We start from the raw sequence: 19399 nt of genomic DNA, 5'->3' as shown, positions 1-19399 counted from the left end.
TTGGTAGATCCCGCACTTGATGGTGACTTGTGCTATGGGCTTGAGGTTGGCCTCCAGTGTTGTCCGCCACATCCCCATTGAGTTCCTGATGAAGGCTCTCAGGTTCCTGTTGATCTTATATAGTTCTAGGCATTCCAGTATCCAGCTGTGGGGCATTGAGTCATAGGCCTTCTTGTAATCAATCCAGGCAGTGCACAGGTTGGTCAGTCTGGTCTTGCAGTCTCGGCTGACTGTTCTGTCTACCAGTAGCTGGTGTTTTGCGCCTCTGGTATTCTTGCCAATTCCTTTCTGTGTCCCACTCATGTATTGAGCCATGTGCCTGTTCATCTTAGCCGATATGATGCCTGACAGGAGCTTCCATGTAGTACTGAGGCAGGTTATTGGTCGGTAGTTGGAGGGGACCGGTCCCTTCTTGGGGTCCTTGAGGATCAGGACCGTTAGCCATTCCGGGTGTCTCTCGTTAACTAGCAGCTGGTTCATTTGTGCTGCCAGACGCTCGTGGAGTGCAGTCAGCTTCTTTAGCCAGTAGGCGTGAACCATGTCGGGCCCTGGTGCTGTCCAACTCTTCATACTGGAGACCCTTTCTTGGATATCTGCCACTGTGATGGTTACTGGACCCTGTTCAGGGAGGTCGCTGTGGTCTGCCCTCAGATCCACTAGCCACTGAGCATTGCCGTTATGGGTTGCGTCCTTCTCCCATATGCTCTTCCAGTATTGCTCCGTCTCCAGCCTTGGTGGTGCTGTTCTCTTATTATTGTTCCCTTGCCACTGAGAGTACACCTTTGCTGGTTCTGTGGAGAACAGCTGGTTTATTCTCCTGCCTTCTATCTCTCTGGTGTACCTCCTCAAGCGGCTGGCCAAGGCTGTGAGTCTTTGCTTGGCAGTTTCCAAGGCCTCAGGTATGGACAGCTTGCTGTATTTCTTATGCACCTTCTTTGTCGCACCTTTCTGCAACTCCGTTAGTTGGCTAACCTCCCTCCATGCTACTTTGAGCTTGCCCTCTAGCCTCCTTCTCCATGGAGGGTACTGCCCATTGTGGCTGTTCAACTTGTAGCCAAGCATCTCACTGATCACTGACCGTATTGTAGATCAGCTTGTTAGTGTCGGTAATCGTGGTTGTAGGTATTGTCCGTAGTGCTGCATTAACATCATCTAGCAGACCTTCTGAGGGTACTTCACGTAATCTCGGTAACCGGCTACGGGGGATCCAAATTTCAAGCTTGGCCATTATCCTATTTTTCAGGTCAGTTCCTCTCGCACTCAACGATCCTTCTCCTATCGCCCCAGGCAGGAATCTAACCACTACGCTATCCAGCTATATATATATATACACACACACACACACACACACACACACACACACACACACACACACACACACACAGAAATGTCTCTTTCCAAAATAAAAGCTATACTATACGCTTCTTCTGGGCTATATTCTCAGCAGCATATTAAACATATCAGGTCCCCATAAGGAGAATCATGTGCTAACGGCTGTCTAAATGACTCAGGTAAAGTTTGTAGCATGCGTGCTTGTTGTTTTTGTCTGCTTCCACTTGTCTTTGCACTAGGATGATGTCAGCGTAAATGTGCAGTCATATTCGTTGTGTTCCCACTAGTGCTGTCAGCGTAAATCTCGTTGAAATGACGTTAACGCCACAACACGGCAAATCTCCGTTAACGAGCTACCGCCGATCGCCCCGTGCATGGGGCTGGACGGCCAACACGTTAACGAGCTAACTGCGCTAACACACTAGCTCCCACCCATGTAATTGAGCATTGCGTGGCACATCCAACATACTGTTTTACTTTAGTCCATGACGCGCTTACCTTCAGGGTCATACGTCACATGAAGACCAAAATAGTTCCAAACGCCAGATCTGAATGAGGATGGGGGAGGTTCAATTTGCCATGTTGCAAGGAGAGCTTAACTTCTGTCTCGCTAGCTTGCCCTGCGCTCAGTGAATCTGCACTCGACTGCTCCGCTTAGGCTGCACTGTCGAGTGCAGATCCACTGAGCGCTCAACACAGACAGCATCGTCAGAAGAAAAGTTGATAAAATAAATTAAAAATTTTGTATTGTTCAATACATATGCGTACCGAACCGAAAGCACTGTATCGAACGGTTCAATATCAATACGAATATCGTTGCACCCCTAATATTTATATATATATATAGCAGCAGTGATCAGTGAGATGCTGGGCTACAAGTTGAACAGCCACAATGGGCAGTACCCTCCATGGAGAAGGAGGCTAGAGGCTAAGATCAAGGTAGCACGGAGGGAGGTTAGCCAACTATCGATCGGAGTTGCAGAAAGGCGCGATGACGAAGGTGCCTAGGAAGTACTGGAAGCTGTCCACACCTGAGGCCTTGGAAACTGCCAAGCAACGACTCACAGCCTTGGCCAACCACTTGCGGAGGTACACCAGAGAGATAGAAGGCAAGAGAATAAACCAGCTGTTCTCCATGGAACCAGCCAAGGTGTACTCTCAGTGGCAGGGGAACAATATGAGAACAGCACAACCAAGGCTGGAGGCAGAACAATACTGGAAGAGCATATGGGAGAAGGCCGCAACCCATAACGGCAATGCTCAGTGGCTAGTGGACCTGAGGGCAGACCACAGCGACCTCCCTGAACAGGGTCCAGTAACCATCACAGTGGCAGATATCCCAGATAGGGTCTCCAGTGTGAAGATTTGGACAGCACCAGGCCCTGATATGGTTCACGCCTGCTGGCTAAAGAAGCTGACTGCACTCCACGAGCGCCTGGCAGCACAAATGAACCAGCTGCCAGTTGACGAGAGACACCCGGAATGGCTAACCGAAGGCCGGACAGTCCTGATCCTCAAGGACTCCCAGAAGGGACCGGTCCCCTCCAACTACCGACCAATAACCTGCCTCAGCACCACGTGGAAGCTCCTGTCAGGTATCATAGCGGCTAAGATGAACAGGCACATGGGTCAATACATGAGCGGGGCACAGAAAGGGATGGGCAAGAATACCAGAGGCGCAAAACAACAGCTACTGGTAGACAGAACAGTCAGCCGAGACTGCAGGACCAGACTGACCAACCTGTGCACTGCCTGGATTGATTACAAGAAGGCCTATGACTCAATGCCCCACAGCTGGATACTGGAATGCCTAGAATTGTACAAGATCAATGGGACCCTAAGAGCCTTCATCAGGAACTCAATGGGGATGTGGCGGACAACACTGGAGGCCAACCTCAAGCCCATAGCACAAGTCACCATCAAGTGCGGGATCTACCAAGGAGATGCTCTGTCCCCACTGCTGTTCTGCATAGGCCTGAACCCCCTCGGTGAGATAATTGACAAGACAGGCTACGGATACCGACTACGGAACGGAGCAGTTGTCAGCCACCTCCTGTACATGGATGACATCAAGCTGTATGCCAAGAGTGAACAAGACATCGATTCCAAACGAGGAGATAGAAGCCACTGACATCAAGACAAGAAAGCTCCTTACCATGCATGGAGGGTTTCACCCCAAGTCCAGCACCCTGAGGCTGTACGCTAAGTGGAAGGAAGGAGGCCGGGGACTGGTGAGTGTCAGCACCACAGTCCAGGATGAGACAACGAACATCCAAGAATACATCACGAAGATGGCCCCAACTGAAAGCGTGCTCAGTGAATACCTCAGGCAGCAGAAACCCAAGAAAGAGGAGGGAGATGAGGAACCATCATGGAAGGACAGGCCCCTGCACGGTATGTACCACCGGCAGATAGACGAGGTGGCTGATATCCAGAAATCCTACCAGTGGCTGGACAAAGCTGGACTGAAAGACAGCACAGAGGCACTAATCATGGCAGCACAGGAACAAGCTCTGAGCACAAGATCCATAGAGGCTGGGGTCTATCACACCAGGCAAGACCCCAGGTGCAGGCTGTGTAAAGATGCCCCAGAGACAATCCAGCACAGCTAAGATACTGCGCAGGACCCTCAAGCTCCCAAACCTCTGGTAGAGGACCCAAGCTTAAAGGAATGACCATCCGCAGGGGCAAGTGGGGAATTTTTAATTTTTTTTAATATATATATTTCTGTGCTCACAAATGATAAAATCTCTAATAAAAGATTATTTTTTGTGTGTGTATTTAATTAGGAAATAGTAAGTGGAACCCCCCAAAAGACGTTTCTGTTACCGAGACTAGATAAAATATTTATAATCTTGAAAAGTGGAACTTACCAACAGCAGTCATCAGGGCCACTGAGCTGAGGGTCAGGAGACAGACCAAGAGCCACATTTGGACCATAAACAGATCTGAAGCAGAAGGAAAACCATTCAGACAGGACATGTAGGTATGCAATTTATGCTAAAAAGATAACAAGACTGCTTTAACGAAAGCACCAACAGGAAATTCCATCCAGAGACAGAAAACCATTCAGGTCTCTTTACGGTCACAAATTAGCCTCACAAGTTCACCTTTGGACTGTCAAAGGATGTCTTAATATCTTGAGGACGGTGCAGGCACACAGAGAAATTGAAAACTCTACAGATAAAAGACATAAAATAATACCTGTGGTTGCCAATTCTACCTGTTAGCCTACCAGTAGATGCACCAATGGCATCCATTTCAAAATCCTAGGTGCACAAGGTAAAACTTGAAGTCTGATCTTAAGGATCAAACATAGATCAGATGAAACTAGACCGTACACTCCATTCATATAAGCCAAGCACACTGAAAGACCAACATTGTTTTCATGGCCGTGGATGGGGACCTGTAGTGTTGGATTATTTTTCAGGAGCTGGGTTTGAACCCTTAGTTCCAGTGAAGGGAACTCTTAACGCTTTAGCATACTAATACATTTTGTACAATGTTATGCTCCCAACTTTGTGGGAACAGTTTGGGGATAGCCCTTTCTTCTTCCAACATAACTGTGCATCATTGCACAAAGCAAGGTCCATAAAGACACAGATGTGTGAGTTTGGTGTTAAAGAACCCTGACCTGACCACAACCTGATAGTGAAACTTTGGCCTCCTTGTCCAACATTAGTGTCTAACCACACAAACGCAGTTGTGAAAAAATCAGAAATTCCCATAAATATACTCCAAACATTGTGTAAGGCCTTTCTAGAAGGTTTGAAGATGTCATAGCTGCAAAGGGTGGGCCAACATCACATTAAAGCCTATGGAATGGAAATGGGACATTACTTGAGTTAATATTGTATGGTCTTAACCTCACAATACAAAGCAGCTTGACACAACTGTTGTTGTGGGCTGGTGATATATGAACACAACTGAATTGAATACACGTGTGAAGGCAGATGAGAAAATGCTGCTTCTTCTAACCAGGTAGCGTTGTTTAACTTGGTTTGGCAAAGAACAGAAACTTCAGTCTCCCAGGTAACAGCCCTGTGTTTGATCCCTTCATCCAACACTAAAACAACATTCACTTCAATAAGGAGAACTCATTAGGAGGACTTGACTGATAGTCACTTGATATATTTTTGGTTGATATTTGAATAATCTTCAGTTTTCTGGGTCAGGGAAGGAGATTCTCGTTCAAGTTATTACAGTACATGGCCGATTCCATTGATCGAACTGTTAAGGACTTTGGATTAAAGTTGCCCTTTTGAAAAAATATGTGGGGATTCTTTTGCAGCTCAAATTTCTGTGAGTTTAACTGTGTTTTGTCCTCAGATCATGTCTTATGCATGTGTATCCCATATGGAAAAGAAATAGTAAAAACTTCTATGATTTACTCATGAAAGTGGCCACTTTCTCATTACTTTCATATATTGTTTTAGTAAGTATCCAAAACATACAAGTTTCATTTATATAATTTTTCAAGGGATCTTATATCTGTTTTCACTCTTGTATGCTTTTCATACAAGTTTCACACAAGACAGATAAAAGCTTTATAAGATTTATATATATATCTTTTCCATATGGGATGGATTTGTCCTGAGGTTGACCTTTACAAGAGCCCACACTATGAAATTACTGTCTACGTCTCTGCTCTGTGTGTATCCCTTTGCTTTGGGAGTGGCACATCACAACCAGAACAAAAAGGTAATTTTTTTATTAATTTCTTTTGATATTTTAGACTAAAACAACCCAAGGGTCTAAATGAAAGCTGCTTTCAGTGAGTATCAAGAGACTTGTCTTCAGCTTCTAACAAGCAGCTGATTTCACAATTACAGATCAAGATCTTTCTTAGATTGTTAGGAGATTATCTCGTTATGGTGTCCATTAAACCTTTCCATTTTCTGGACAATCTGGCATAGTGTGTTTTTTTCTTAGTTTTATCAGTGAGGAAGAAACAAGTGCTGCAACTGCACATCAGAGTGATGAACTGTTGCTCCCAATCAATGTGGTTAAGGCAACACATGATGTGATGTCAAATTCAGCTGGCGACACAAGCAATGCGGTGAGCTTAATGGAACTGTTACAAGACCAAACAATTTGAAGTCCATCGTTCTATAGTAAGCATGATTATTCGTCAGTGTCAAAAATTCAAGACAGCTTCCCATCAGCAGTCCCAGGAGTGGATGTCCCAGCAAATGTATACCACGGTCATGCTGTGCATTGCTCAGAAACACTACAAAATCCAAACAACACATCTTAGCCAACTAAGACTCTACAGTTGCCATGTTAAATTTTAAACTTTGTCCGAATAAAAAAATACTAAACAAGTATAGCTTGTTTGGAAAGGTTTGCAGGAGGGAGCAGCTTATCTCCAAAAGTAAAATGGCAGCATGGCATAGGTTTGAAAAGTTGCATCTGAACAAACCACTATACTGGCACAATGTCCTTGGAACAGATGGCAATGGTGCAGAGTGCCATGTTTAGTCCCACCTTTCTGGTGGGAAGGAGCTTGACCCAGTGCGTGAGTTAATAAGAAATACTGACTACATTTAGTTGGGCTGACCTCAAAGCACAGCTCGGGTTCTAGAGCCAGTATCATGGCGAGGGGCGGTTTCTGTCTCGAGTGAGAGGTGAGAGGCAGCAAGCAGGGGTAGGTATCATAGTGTCCTCTCGAGGGCTGGGTATCGTCACTGATTTCTAGAATCGATTCGATTCACAAGGTCCCGAATCGATTTGATCCACGATTCGATTCGATTCAACTCAATTCGATTTTGAATCAGTCTGAAATATTATTATATGAACCATAATATATATAAAATTATGATTGTTCACCTTGTATATGTACTGTCAAAAGAACCCTCTAAGCCTTGTGAATGAATTGCATAAATTTCAAAATTAAGAGCAGATACTAAAGCAGTTACAATAATGTAATTTTTAATTAACATCAGTATATATTTATTTTCATACATACATTAACAATAGTGGATCAGGGATCCAGTGCAAATAGAACATATCTTTTGTAAACATCAGTAACGCCTCAGAGAAATAGTTTTGCTGTTCGTGTCTCACACAGCTTTCCTGAAATCCACTCTTGTGTTTTGGAGACACACAGTATAACACAGCATGTACAAGTGAACTGACAGAAACTGACCGATCACAAAAGGAAAAACTGCCTTTTAAAATACTTCAAAAAATGAAAACATACTGAACAGTATTGTAAAACCTCTGTGAAACTCTTGCAATTTAGCCTCATTTATAACTACCCCCTCACTTCTTTGAGACTGTAAGGTTTTTCTGCAAGAAGAGAAGCTGGTCTACATGTTGTGGAGTCAGGCAGCTCCTTTGTGCGGTAACAGTGTCACCAGCAGTTGAAAACACTCGTTCAGAAGGAACACTGGTCCCAGGTATGGAAAGATACTGCTTTGCTTGAAGAGCCAAAAGCGGATACTCCCTTTCATGGTCCCTCCACCAGATCAAAGGATCCTCAGAAAGTGCAACAGGCTCAACGCCCCTGTATCGATTCACTTCTTCCTTTGCCTTCTGAGTTGGTGTTTTCTGTGGTGCTGTGGTTTTTGTTGAGTAGGCTGGCCCAAGGAGAAAAATTAATGCAGAGTCCTTTGACCTCTTAATTGGAGGGGCATAATCCACTTCATCAACACCACCGAGAGAGATGTCAGGGACAGTTTCTTCAGATGTGTCACCATCAGACTGTCGCTGTAGAAAAATGAAAACTTAATTAATAAAGAAATTACTATTTATATTCTAACTCGAGTAGTGCAAAAAAACCAATAATTTTTTGTTTTTGTTTCTGTAACTCACAATAGCTGTGTCCACGTTCTCCAAACCTGCTGCTTCCAACACCAACTGAGAGAATGTGTTGTTACAGGTCTCTTTGGACAAGAATGGCAGGGCCTTAAAGCGAGGATCTAATGCTGATGCAATGTACAGCTTGTCCTTTAGGGCCACATATCTTGAAAAGAGATTTTGCACATTTAACTCAGTTTATTATGTTGGATATACATGTGCATGGTTACATACACTCATGCAAGATCAGAAACATTAATATACGACTTTGTTTCCATAATTTATATATAAACATCTATAGATAGATAGATATAAAATCAAAAGGCCTATTACTGGACAAGAGGGCTTAACTAACATTTTTATAATATATAGATTTTTTCACTATAATAAGAATTTTCATGTAATACATGCATCCATACAGTTACACTCATTCATGGCATATACACACAATTCATAAACATACCTTGACTTCAAGTTGTCGTATACAGCAGTCTTGAGGTCTTTAATCAGTGAGGAGTCGTGAGAGACACTGATCCTCTTCTCCAGCAGCTGTGCATGCAGAGGTGCAATGATGGAAAGGGTCAGGGACTTTTCTTCAGACATAACCAGTGTGGCTGCTTTCAGCGGCTTCAAAGCTTTCACTATATCTTCTCCATGAGTTATGTCAGCCTCTGTAAGATTACAGCGATTACTGTCACTTCTCCTCACTTCAGGTGAGAGTAGAGCTGCAGAGATTGCTGGTTGTTGCTCTAGGAAGCGTTCCAGCATCTCCAATGTGCTGTTCCATCTGGTCACCCCATCATTCACCAGCTTATGGGCAGGGAGATTCAGTATCTTTTGCTTCTCTTTAAGCTTGCGACTTGCAACAGTGCTGCGATGAAAAAAGGATGCTATGCGTCTCACTCGGCCAAGCAGCTGCGCAACAGCTGGAACTTTCAGTCCTGCTTGTGAAGCTAAATTGAGTGTGTGGGCAAAACAACCAATGTGCAACCAGCCCGTTATTTCCACAGCTCGCACCATATTTGCAGTATTGTCAGTTACGATGACTGGATTTTTGTTTGTAAGCTCCCATTCTTCGATTGCTTTGAACATAATTTCAGATAAATTAGCTGCTGTGTGGCTTGCTTCGGTGGTTCTTGTCTGTGAGACATGAGACACGAGTCTCCACTCCTGGTCGATATGGTGTGAGGTGATAGTCAGGTAGTTATCTGTTGCTCTGGATGTCCAGCTGTCACAGGTTATAGCGACTCTCTCTGCTGACGTGAGTGAGGCTGTAACATCGTGTTTCACTTTTTCATACATGTTTGGGATTACCACTTCACTCAAATGTTTGCGTGTTTGTAAAACATAGCGTGCTTCTAGCGTATTAATGAGGTTTTGGAAGCCATCATTTTCAACAACGCTGTACGGACGTATATCTTTACATATGAAAGTTGCCACAGACTGGGTTATTTTTTGGGCACGTGGAGAAGTGGATGCCAACTTCACTGCAATGCCTTCAATGCCTTTTCGAGTGAGCGTTGCTTGGTGTCGGCCGTTTTTGCTAGCGGGATATCTGGATGATGCCTCGTTAAATGATTTCTGAGATTTGTGGTATTTCCACAGTGCTTTACCGCCATTTTGCACATCTTACATACGGCTTTGCTTTTGTCCGGCTCTTCACTGTCTTCACAGTTCTTAAGGTCAAGGTCAAATTTATTTATATAGCACATTTCAAACAGCCGATGCTGCACAAAGTGCTTAACAATATAAAAATGGTATTAAAAAGCAACAATGTAATACAATAATAACAGTAAAAAACAATAATAGGACAATAAAATAATTAAAACAATAACTAAAACTAATTCAAATAAGACCAGAATGCTTGGGTCATAGTGTGTTAAAAGCCAGGGCATAGAAATGTGTCTTTAGTAAAGATTAAAATTGATCAAGTGTTTGTGCAGATCTAATATTTAGGGGGAGACTATTCCAAAGTCTGGGACCTGCCACAGAGAAGGATCTATCACCACGAGATTTGAGGTTAGTCCGTGGGATGGACAGCATTAGTTTTGAGTTGGACCTCGTGGTTTGTCCTGGAGCATAGGCAGAGAGGAGCTCAGACAGGTAAGGAGGGGCTCGGGCATTAAGTGACTTAAAAACAAAAAGTAGAAGTTTAAATTGGATCCTGTAGGAGACAGGAAGCCAGTGTAGAGAAACTAAAACTGGGGTTATATGCTCTCTCCGTTTGGTACCAGTTAGCAGGCGAGCAGCTGCATTTTGGACCATCTGAAGACGATGAATGGAGGCCTGATCTAGACCATAACACAATGAATTGCAGTAGTCCAATCTGCAAGTAAGGAAAAGGTGAATAACACGCTCAAAGACGTTAGCCGGGAGGTATGGCTTTACCTTGGCCAGCTGCCTTAACTGAAAGAAGCAGGACTGAACTACTGCACTCACCTGCTTATTCAATTTAAAAGAACCATCAATGTAGACACCGAGGTTTTTTACATGTGTTTTACGATACGAGGAAAGGGTGCCCAGAGTGCTGTCGATATGATTCAAGTTGCCAAAAATGACAACCTCAGTTTTATTTTCATTTAGCTTTAAAAAATTTAATGACAACCACTGTTTGACATCATCAAGGCAGCGTAATAAGAGCTGGGGATGGTCTGACCCTGCTTTTAAAGGTAGATAAATCTGCAAATCATCAGCAAAACAGTGAAATGAAATGCTGTACCGCGAGAAGATGGAGCCCAATGGCAACAAATAGAGTGCGAACAGGGCAGGACCCAAAATGTGTTGCCAGACATCTGCCTTTAGGCTCGGTGGCACATTCTCAGGAGTAGCCATGATGGTTCATGCGTCCAGGTCACTTAACTCTCGCGTGACTTCCTCATGTTAACCGCTTGGAAGTTTCATACACGGCAAACTACATATGTATAGAAAAAATTGATTTCAGGATTTAATGAATCGATATCGTTTTATTCCAGTTAGAATCGATTTTAATCGATGAATCGACTTTTTAAACCCACCCCTAATCCTCTCAGTGCCTATACACTGGGGGCTTTGGTAGTAGACGGACAAGTTGTGTTTCCGTGTCTTTGGGTTAAGGATTTGGTCCAAACTATTGTTTGTGTTTATGTGTCAAATGACACTACAGAGTGCACAGCTTGGAGTCACTGGGTGGTGTGCTCGAGGGTGCTCCATATGGTAGCTCTGCTGTCCTGCTGGGAGACAATGGCAGCAAAACGTGGAGGGGCGTGATTGGGAGGAACTACCTGCCTGAGCTGAACTAGCGTGTTGTTCTGCAGAGATGACAGTTTTTCCATAATGAACTCATTTCAATTCAATTTTATTTATATAGCGCCAAATTTAAAAAAACACAGTATTATTATTATTGTAAAGTAATGACCCTAAAGTAATACAGAGAAACAGAGAAGAACCTTGGTGACAGTGGGAAGGAAAAACTCCCTTTTAACAGGAAGAAACCTCCGGCAGAACCAGGCTCAGGGAGGGGCCATCTCCTGTGATTGGTTGGGGTTGAGGGGACGGAGACAGGACATGCTGTCCCAGAGATTAATAATAACTAAGTGGAGAGTAGTATACGGACACATGGTGGTTGAAAAGGGGTGAGAGATGCTCAGTGCATCATGGAAAGCCCCCAGCAGCCTACACCTATTGCAGTATAACTAAGGGTGGACTCAGGACCACCTGATCGAGCCCTAACTATATGCTTTAGTAAAAAGGAAAGCTTAAGTCTAATCTTTAAAATAGCAGGAATGTCTTAAAGACATAAAGACCTGGATGGCCGCTAACTTTCTGCTTCTTAATTCAGATCAAACTGAGGTTATTGTACTCGGCCCTGAAAAGCTTAGAAATATGGTATCTAAGCAGATTCTTACTCTGGATGGCATTACCTTGGCCTCCAGTAACACTATGAGGAACCTTGGAGCCATTTTTGACCAGGACATGTCCTTCAATGCACATATTAAACAAATATGTAAGACTGCGTTCTTCCATTTGTGCAACGTCTCTAAAGTTAGACACATTTCCACCCAGACTGGGTCTGATCATAAAAAGGGAGTCACCTGTTGTGACTGTTTGTTGTCTCAAATATAACGAGTGACGTCTGGTGCTGCCAGTGAAAAAGGTTTACTGCTGAAGCAACTTTCAGATTCACTCAGAGATTATTGTAAATTAATTAGTGTTTTTTCACAGGATTACTGGGTTTATGTGTGAAGGAAACTGTGTTCACAGGTTATATCTTGGTTATGCTATTATACTGTGTTGTTGAGAAAATGTGAATATTACTGTGAGAATGTGTAAACAATGTGAGACATACTGTGTTGAAACCAGTGTCACTCCTTTTCACTGCTGTGGATGGTTAACTTTGACCTTTCTGCAGCACCTCTGGAATCTGTTGATCAGCACTGACCTCCAGGATGCTTCATGTGTTTTGCTAATGTTTGTTTCCCTCTAAGAGTGCTTGTGAAGGATTCAGCACAGACAGACAAGTGATGTTACAGCAGAAGTGCAATGATTAGAGGACATTTTTAAAGGTTGGGCCCATTATCTGACTATTGTTGAGCTCATAGTGATGAAATGAGTGAGTGGCATTACTTAAGGAAAGTCACTGATTACAGTAATGTGGAATAAATAATAAATAAATTTGGGGCACATTATGGCAATAGTAGTGGTTTAATGATTTGAGAAAACCTGCACATGATACTTGTCTCTGTGTTGCTGAATACTTTATTAATGAATACTTTATTGAGGTGGAAGGTCGTGCTGTTTGGGGCCCTACTAGTCATCATGTGACAATTTCAGAACCACAGCAATGATCATAAAGCTGCGTTGGAATGAGAGCTGTGCCATGAGGCTTTTCAGAGGTCATCAAGAGATGATTGTGGACAACAGCTGGGCATCTGAAGGATGAGGGGAGCGTGCCAAGCTCCGATCGACAGCGCAGAGGGAGTTCAAGGATGCCATCAGAAGAACAAGAACAGGAAATTGTTCGGGTTACATCCGAAGCAACCAAGCAAGGAGCGCTTAAGTGGGAAAACTGCACGAGTGTTTGCACTAATGGAGCAGCAGCCATGGTCAGGCGCGCCAAAGGTTTCGTTAGCAGAGTGAAAGTGATACAGCCAGATGTTATTGTTACACACTGTTTCTGCACCACGAGGCACTTGTTGCCAAGACTTTACCAGCAGACCTAGCTCCTGTGTTGGATGATGTTGGACCTCTGAAAACTCGCATATTTGCATCTCTGCCACGTGACAACCATCGGACCTCTGCGTGGAGCAATAAGGCTTTATGATCCGCTCCCATTTCCTCGCACAAAGTACTGGCCCATGTGCATGAGCTGTGGGAACAGCTAGAAGTGTTTTGAGTGATGAGAGGTACAATGATGCAAAGCTGCTTGCAAGTGATGAGTGGTGTGCAATAGGGCTGGGCCATATCACACCATTCACGGTAATACCAGTATAACGTTAGGCAACGATAAGAAAATGAAATATGGCGATAGAATATGGGTAAAACGCACATGTGCAGTGCCTTTGTTTTCATACGCACATGGTGGAAAAAGCATGGCGGCGACGGAGAATGAGAAGGGCGAAAGCAGATCGTTGAGTGAAACAGATGAACCAGAACTGGTTTGTAAAAACGCTGCAGCTTCAGTGGTGGAACTGGTTTAGCTTTCGTCCGTCAGATACACAACAAAGCACTATTTTTGGTGGCGCATGCTAGCGGGCCGTCGTTATTACCTTTATTACCGAACTGATTTTATGTGATACACTGCACTCAAATCTGTCAAAAATGTTTTAGTACGACTTTGCTGAGCTACGAAGCCGCACCGCTTGATGGATTGTCGGAGCATTATGGCTACCGTAGGCGGAGCCTCGCGGAGTGTGCTTCAACATAATATTACCGTATTGTGTGTGCATATAACCTCTTTTTATACATGGTTATGCTGAGGATACTGTTAAATTTTTATATAGCTTTCACTAGCTGGGACCACAACCTCGGAACGATGAGCAATGAGGGGGGGAGGGGGGGGGGCATGAAAATGAGAACAGCGGGTATTGGAGAAGGAGACATTTATAGTCTGAGGAGACTATATATGTCCCTATTTATACGCTTGAGCAGAAGCTGTCCGTTTATTTTGCCTCAGTCTCCGCTGAATGCCATAACTGGGTAAGGGACCCGTATAGCTCAGCAGCAGTTTCTGGAAGGATATGACTTTGCAGGAGCAGGAGGAACTAACTGAACTGAGACAAGAGCGTGGTTTAAAGCTAAACTTTGCTGATCTGGACAGTTTTTGGTTGACTGCTGCCAAGGACTTCCCCATTCTGGCAAAGAGATATTGTGACATTGCATTTCCCACAACATATCTATGTAAGCAAAGCTTTTTGAGCCTGCCAGAATATCATCTTTGTGTTCAACTAGACAGGCCGATGTTTGTTTGTTTTTTTGTAACGGTATAAACAATGAAAGGTGGTGGATTGGCCAGATGCTGGCTGATGTGTAACGACAACTCAGTTGTTTGGTGGTGGCTATGGCGGAGCTTCCACAGAGGGAAGGAGAGGCAGGAGTAGGAGAGACCAGAGTTATTCTGTGTCTTTGCTGCACAGCTGCCTCTTCTTCTCTAATTCTCTCCCCTCCCTCTCCTGTTTCTACTTCAATCCTGAAACTGATCAATGATCAGCTGATCGTCTTTTCTCTCTTGTTTGTTTATCGCTCACTTTGCGCCAGAAAGAGGAAACCAGCGGATGTCGCGCTAAACAACAGCAGCACGTTTAAGCTTGATCAGCTGTTGTTAGAATTTATTTAATATTAATTTCTAGTATCAGCTGATGTTTGCTGGAGCCACAGCTGTAAAGCTGCTGGTCATGATGTCGGTTTGGATATGTGGTGAGAGGGAAACATGAAGATGAAACCAGGAGATGTCCTTACTGAACCATCAGAGCTGAACAGGTGATGGAGAAACAGGTTTACCTTTTAGGTGACATGAATGAGTTGAAGGGAAGTTATGAACTGTTTCTGAGAGACAAATAACACCTGGATCCTTTTCTAAGCAGCTGACAGCTGGTAACTGTGCAGGGGCGGGTCTAGCAAAGCGTTGCCAGGGGGGCATGTAGGGCATTAACAGGGAGAGGGGGGCACAAAGAAATACTTTTCTTTCTTATTCTCATTTAAAATGTCTCGCTTTTATTAAATAATTATCTGAATCTTACAACCAAAGTTTTTATCTCATGTCAAATGTATAGAAATCATACATATACCAACAAGACTGTGCATCACTGTCACCACAGTGTTTGTTTTTATTCAAAGGCTTTATGGCTTTAATACCTGGTGGGCTGAGTTAATCTGAGAAGGTGCATTAAAAAATAAATGACCAGGCCAGCGGTGCACATCGCAAATTAGCTCGCATAGACACATTAGCTGTGCCGCTTCTTAATGACGGTATCTTAGCTAACAACCCCAACTACCAGATTCAACTTGTAGTTGGCTAAAAATAACTTAGCCTACAGGTGAGAGGGACGTTGTTAGCTGGCATTCTGACACTTCAAATGCTTCAGGAGCTGTCCGCTCAGCGCAACATCAGCACCACGGATACATCCGTAGACTTTTTCGGGACTTTCAGGTGTTTGGACCAATGTTTTATTTTCTGATCAAACCAGAAGCTTTAATGAGCAGCTGGATTTGTCTCACATTAACTGGCTGAGTTAATGCCAGTTAATGTAACATCGAAGCAGCTGGAATCCACAGCTGTGCGTGTTCATGGAGCTGCATGTTCACCTGCTGGACGTCACTACCTGACAGGTTTAACTGGCTTCAGAACATTGCAGAGGCCTTATTGACAGTGTTTGGCTCCACATGTCTGTGTGAGCAGGTTTTCTCTCACATGAGTCTTCAGGTAGCCTCTGAATGCTGGACACTCGGAGACCACAGATCACATTAACATGTCTGTCTCTGTATTAACAAACATGCCATATTGGCCCAGTTTATTTTTCTTATCATTGTTGTGAGGAGACCATAAATAGCATTTGTATTTTCTGTTGTACAGTTCATTTGCTGTTATGGATAAAAAGTCTTTTTTTGTTTCAAAATAGCTGATAACTATTCGCTGATAGCTGCCAACATCTGCGAACAAATATAATCCTATAAAGTTGTTCTATATAGTGTTTAACTGTTAATATAGAGCATTATTAAATTTGTTGCTAATGCAGTCATATGGCACACTGACCTCTGAGGAAATTTTAGATGCACTCGTCATCAGAAAGGTTGCCGACCCCTGGGCTATAGTGTGTCATTTTGATACATGTTTGGTTGGTGGTACGCCTCGGGACATTTTCAGGACATTCTATAAAATGTGCCATGACTCAAAAAGGTTGAAAAACACTGGTCTGAAGAATTACCAATAGTAACTTTATTAGTGAAAAATGCACAAAGTCGTTACTGGTTAAAGTTAAATGAACACTTGGCTCGATAGAGCTCTGAATCTTTGTCAGCCTGGCTCCAGTGCTGAAGAGAAACCTGGTGTTGTTCTTCTTGTTATCGCTGATCAATAGTAAAATATTCTATCCTTATGGAGGGCTTTTGGAATTTTAGTAAGATGCCATTTCCTCCCTGCTTTATGGATTATCTGATTTAAGGTGCACATTGAGAGTTATACCAGGGAGTCAAGTACTTCTTATTTGTGGCTTTTGTTATCAGAGGAGCCACAGTATCCAGAGTTGTATGTAAGGTTGCAACACTATTAACATGATAATCAATCTCTGTGGGAGTAGTAGTTCCGTAGCTGCTTTGAACTGTGTTGGCACATTTGAACACCATGTTCAAACATAAGGATGTCCACATGTGACAGCAGGGAAACCTAGGTCACATGATCGACATTATAATCGTATTATTGTATCTGCAGCTGTATGTTCTGCACAACTGGGTTAAAAGAGATGCTGAGCTATCCATTCATAACCACCGGGTTGTGAGTTGGATCACTGGGTTGGGGAAGAATGCTGTGTGGAAAAATTTGGTGATGCAATGGAAAAAGACGTTCAGTCTGCCTCGAAGCGAACCATCAGACAGCTTAAATGCTGGGCTCAGATCTACCCCCCGGCCCAATCCCTTTTTGTCCCCCATAAACCCCCCACCAGAGCAGCCAAAGGTTCGCCATCGAGCCCCACCCTCAACAGAGCAATCGAAGTCACATTGCCCAGCCTCGCCCCCCTTAGTTCCTCTTTACCACCTTCATGCCCTGTCTCCACAGTCTGATGTGTGATGTGTGAAGGGTCCGGGCTGTGAGGATTATGGCAGTGGTGACTTTTCCCAGGAGAAGCTGGGACCCTGTTTACTAGAAGGTTTTAAAATTTCTGTACTTTTAGGTGACAGGAGACATGTGGCCTGGTCAAAACACAGAGAGCTGCACTCTAAAAGATCCTTAAACATAGTAAACATACCTTGTGTGCCACAGACTGCTCCCAAACACGAGGGGACAAGTAATACCTCTAAAACACTTAAGTTGGCTTTATTAAACATTAGATCTCTAGCTGGGAAAACATTTTTAATTAATGATTTAATCACTGAGCACAGCCTTGATTTTATGTTTTTAACTGAAACTTGGTTGGACCAAAGTAACAGTGGAGCTGTTCTCATCGAGACGACCCCTCCTAACTACAGTTTTATCAGTGAGGCCAGGGTGAGCAGGAGAGGAGGAGGGGTTGCTGTCTTATTTAATGAATCATTTCAATGTAAGCAGCTATCTCCTGGACGTTTTCAGGCTTTTGAATATGTGGCTTTACAGCTGAAGGCCTCATCCAAAGTTGTGTTTCTTAATGTTTACAGGCCTCCCAAATACTGCACAGACTTTTTTAATGACCTCAGTGAACTGCTGTCTGTGATCTGTGTTGATTTTGACTGTGTAATTATTGCTGGGGATTTTAACATTCATGTGGACAACCCTCAGGACAAAGGGACCAAAGACCTGAGTAACACTCTGGGCAACTTTGGGCTGACTCAGCATGTAACAGAGGCCACACATAATAGAGGACACACTCTTGACCTACTGATCTCCAAAGGCCTGAGCATTTCAAAGGTTACTGTGTCTGATGTGGGCCTGTCTGATCATTACTGTGTTTTCTTTGAAAGTAAAATCTCAGCCCACATAAATATATCAACAGCAGTGATCACAAAACGGTGTGATCCCTCAGGTCATCTGGATCCGGTCTTTTATCAGTTCCCAGAGTCAGAACCAGACACGGAGACGCTGCATTCAGCTTTTATGCTCCTTATATCTGGAACAAACTCCCAGAAAGCCTCAGATCAGCTGAAACACTCAGTTTATTTAAATCCAGGTTGAAGACTCACCTGTTCTCAGCTGCATTTGAATAAAACACCAAATCCACACTTTAAGCTTAAATTTCAAAACTTACACTAACTACTGATCTTATCTATTTCTGATTTTATCTGTTTGATTTTATATACTGTTTTGTTTGTTTGTTTGTTTGTTTGTTAAGTAGGTTTAGAGCTCTGGGTAGCTCCCTAGCTGGGTCTAGACTGGGTCTAGAGAGTATTTTAAATTCAGGGAATTTAAAATAGAAAGTAGCTGGTCCACAGAAGGACTGGTAGCTCCCCTTACGATAAGGGTTCAGATCGCGCGAACAGGTGTGAAATGTGTGTGTTTAGTTAGTTTGTTTGTTTGCTTGTTTTAATCAATTTTAAATCATGCTTTTTATTTGTTTTTGTTTCTAATGTCTCTGTAAAGCACTTTGAATCACCTTGTTGTTGAATTGTGCTATACAAATAAATTTGCCTTGCCTTGCCTTGCCTATAACTGAACACAGTAGTGCAATTTTTAACCAGGTCTTCCCATTAAACAAATGTCAGTCCTAGTTTTACTGGATCTCAGTGCAGCATTTGATACAGTTGACCACAACATATTACTCAAACGACTGGAGAACTGGGCAGGTCTTTCAGGAACTGTACTAAACTGGTTCAAAACATACGTAGAAAACAGGAAATACTTTGTATCAATAGGTAACTTCACATCTGAGCAGACAAGTATCACATGTGGAGTTCCCCAAGGTTCCATCTTGGGACCCCCTCTGTTTAACATCTACATGCTCCCACTGGCACAGATTATAAACAACAACAAAATAAACTATCACAGCTATGCAGATGACACACAAATATATATCACAATGTCACCAGGAGACCGAGGCCCTGTACAGGCTCTTGGTAAATGCATTGAGGAAATCAATGACTGGTTGTGCCACAATTTTCTCCAGCT

General features: G+C 43.3%; 1 protein-coding gene across 1 annotated transcript in view; it reads right to left on the bottom strand.

The window, feature by feature from the left end:
- The window catches only part of cntn2 (contactin 2), an 81250-nt gene that overhangs the window by 43687 nt on the left and 18164 nt on the right, over positions 1–19399 (bottom strand). Inside the window, exon 2 of the mRNA XM_026169168.2 lies at positions 4206–4280. Within this exon, the coding sequence (XP_026024953.2) occupies positions 4206–4272 (67 nt within the window). The 5' untranslated portion in view covers positions 4273–4280. The remainder of the gene's footprint in view (positions 1–4205; positions 4281–19399) is intronic.

Source organism: Astatotilapia calliptera, chromosome 5, assembly GCF_964374335.1.
Source record: "Astatotilapia calliptera chromosome 5, fAstCal68.1, whole genome shotgun sequence".
NCBI lineage: Eukaryota > Metazoa > Chordata > Actinopteri > Cichliformes > Cichlidae > Astatotilapia > Astatotilapia calliptera.
Note: the sequence above shows the minus strand (reverse complement) of the source record. Positions and strands in the feature narration are given on the sequence as shown.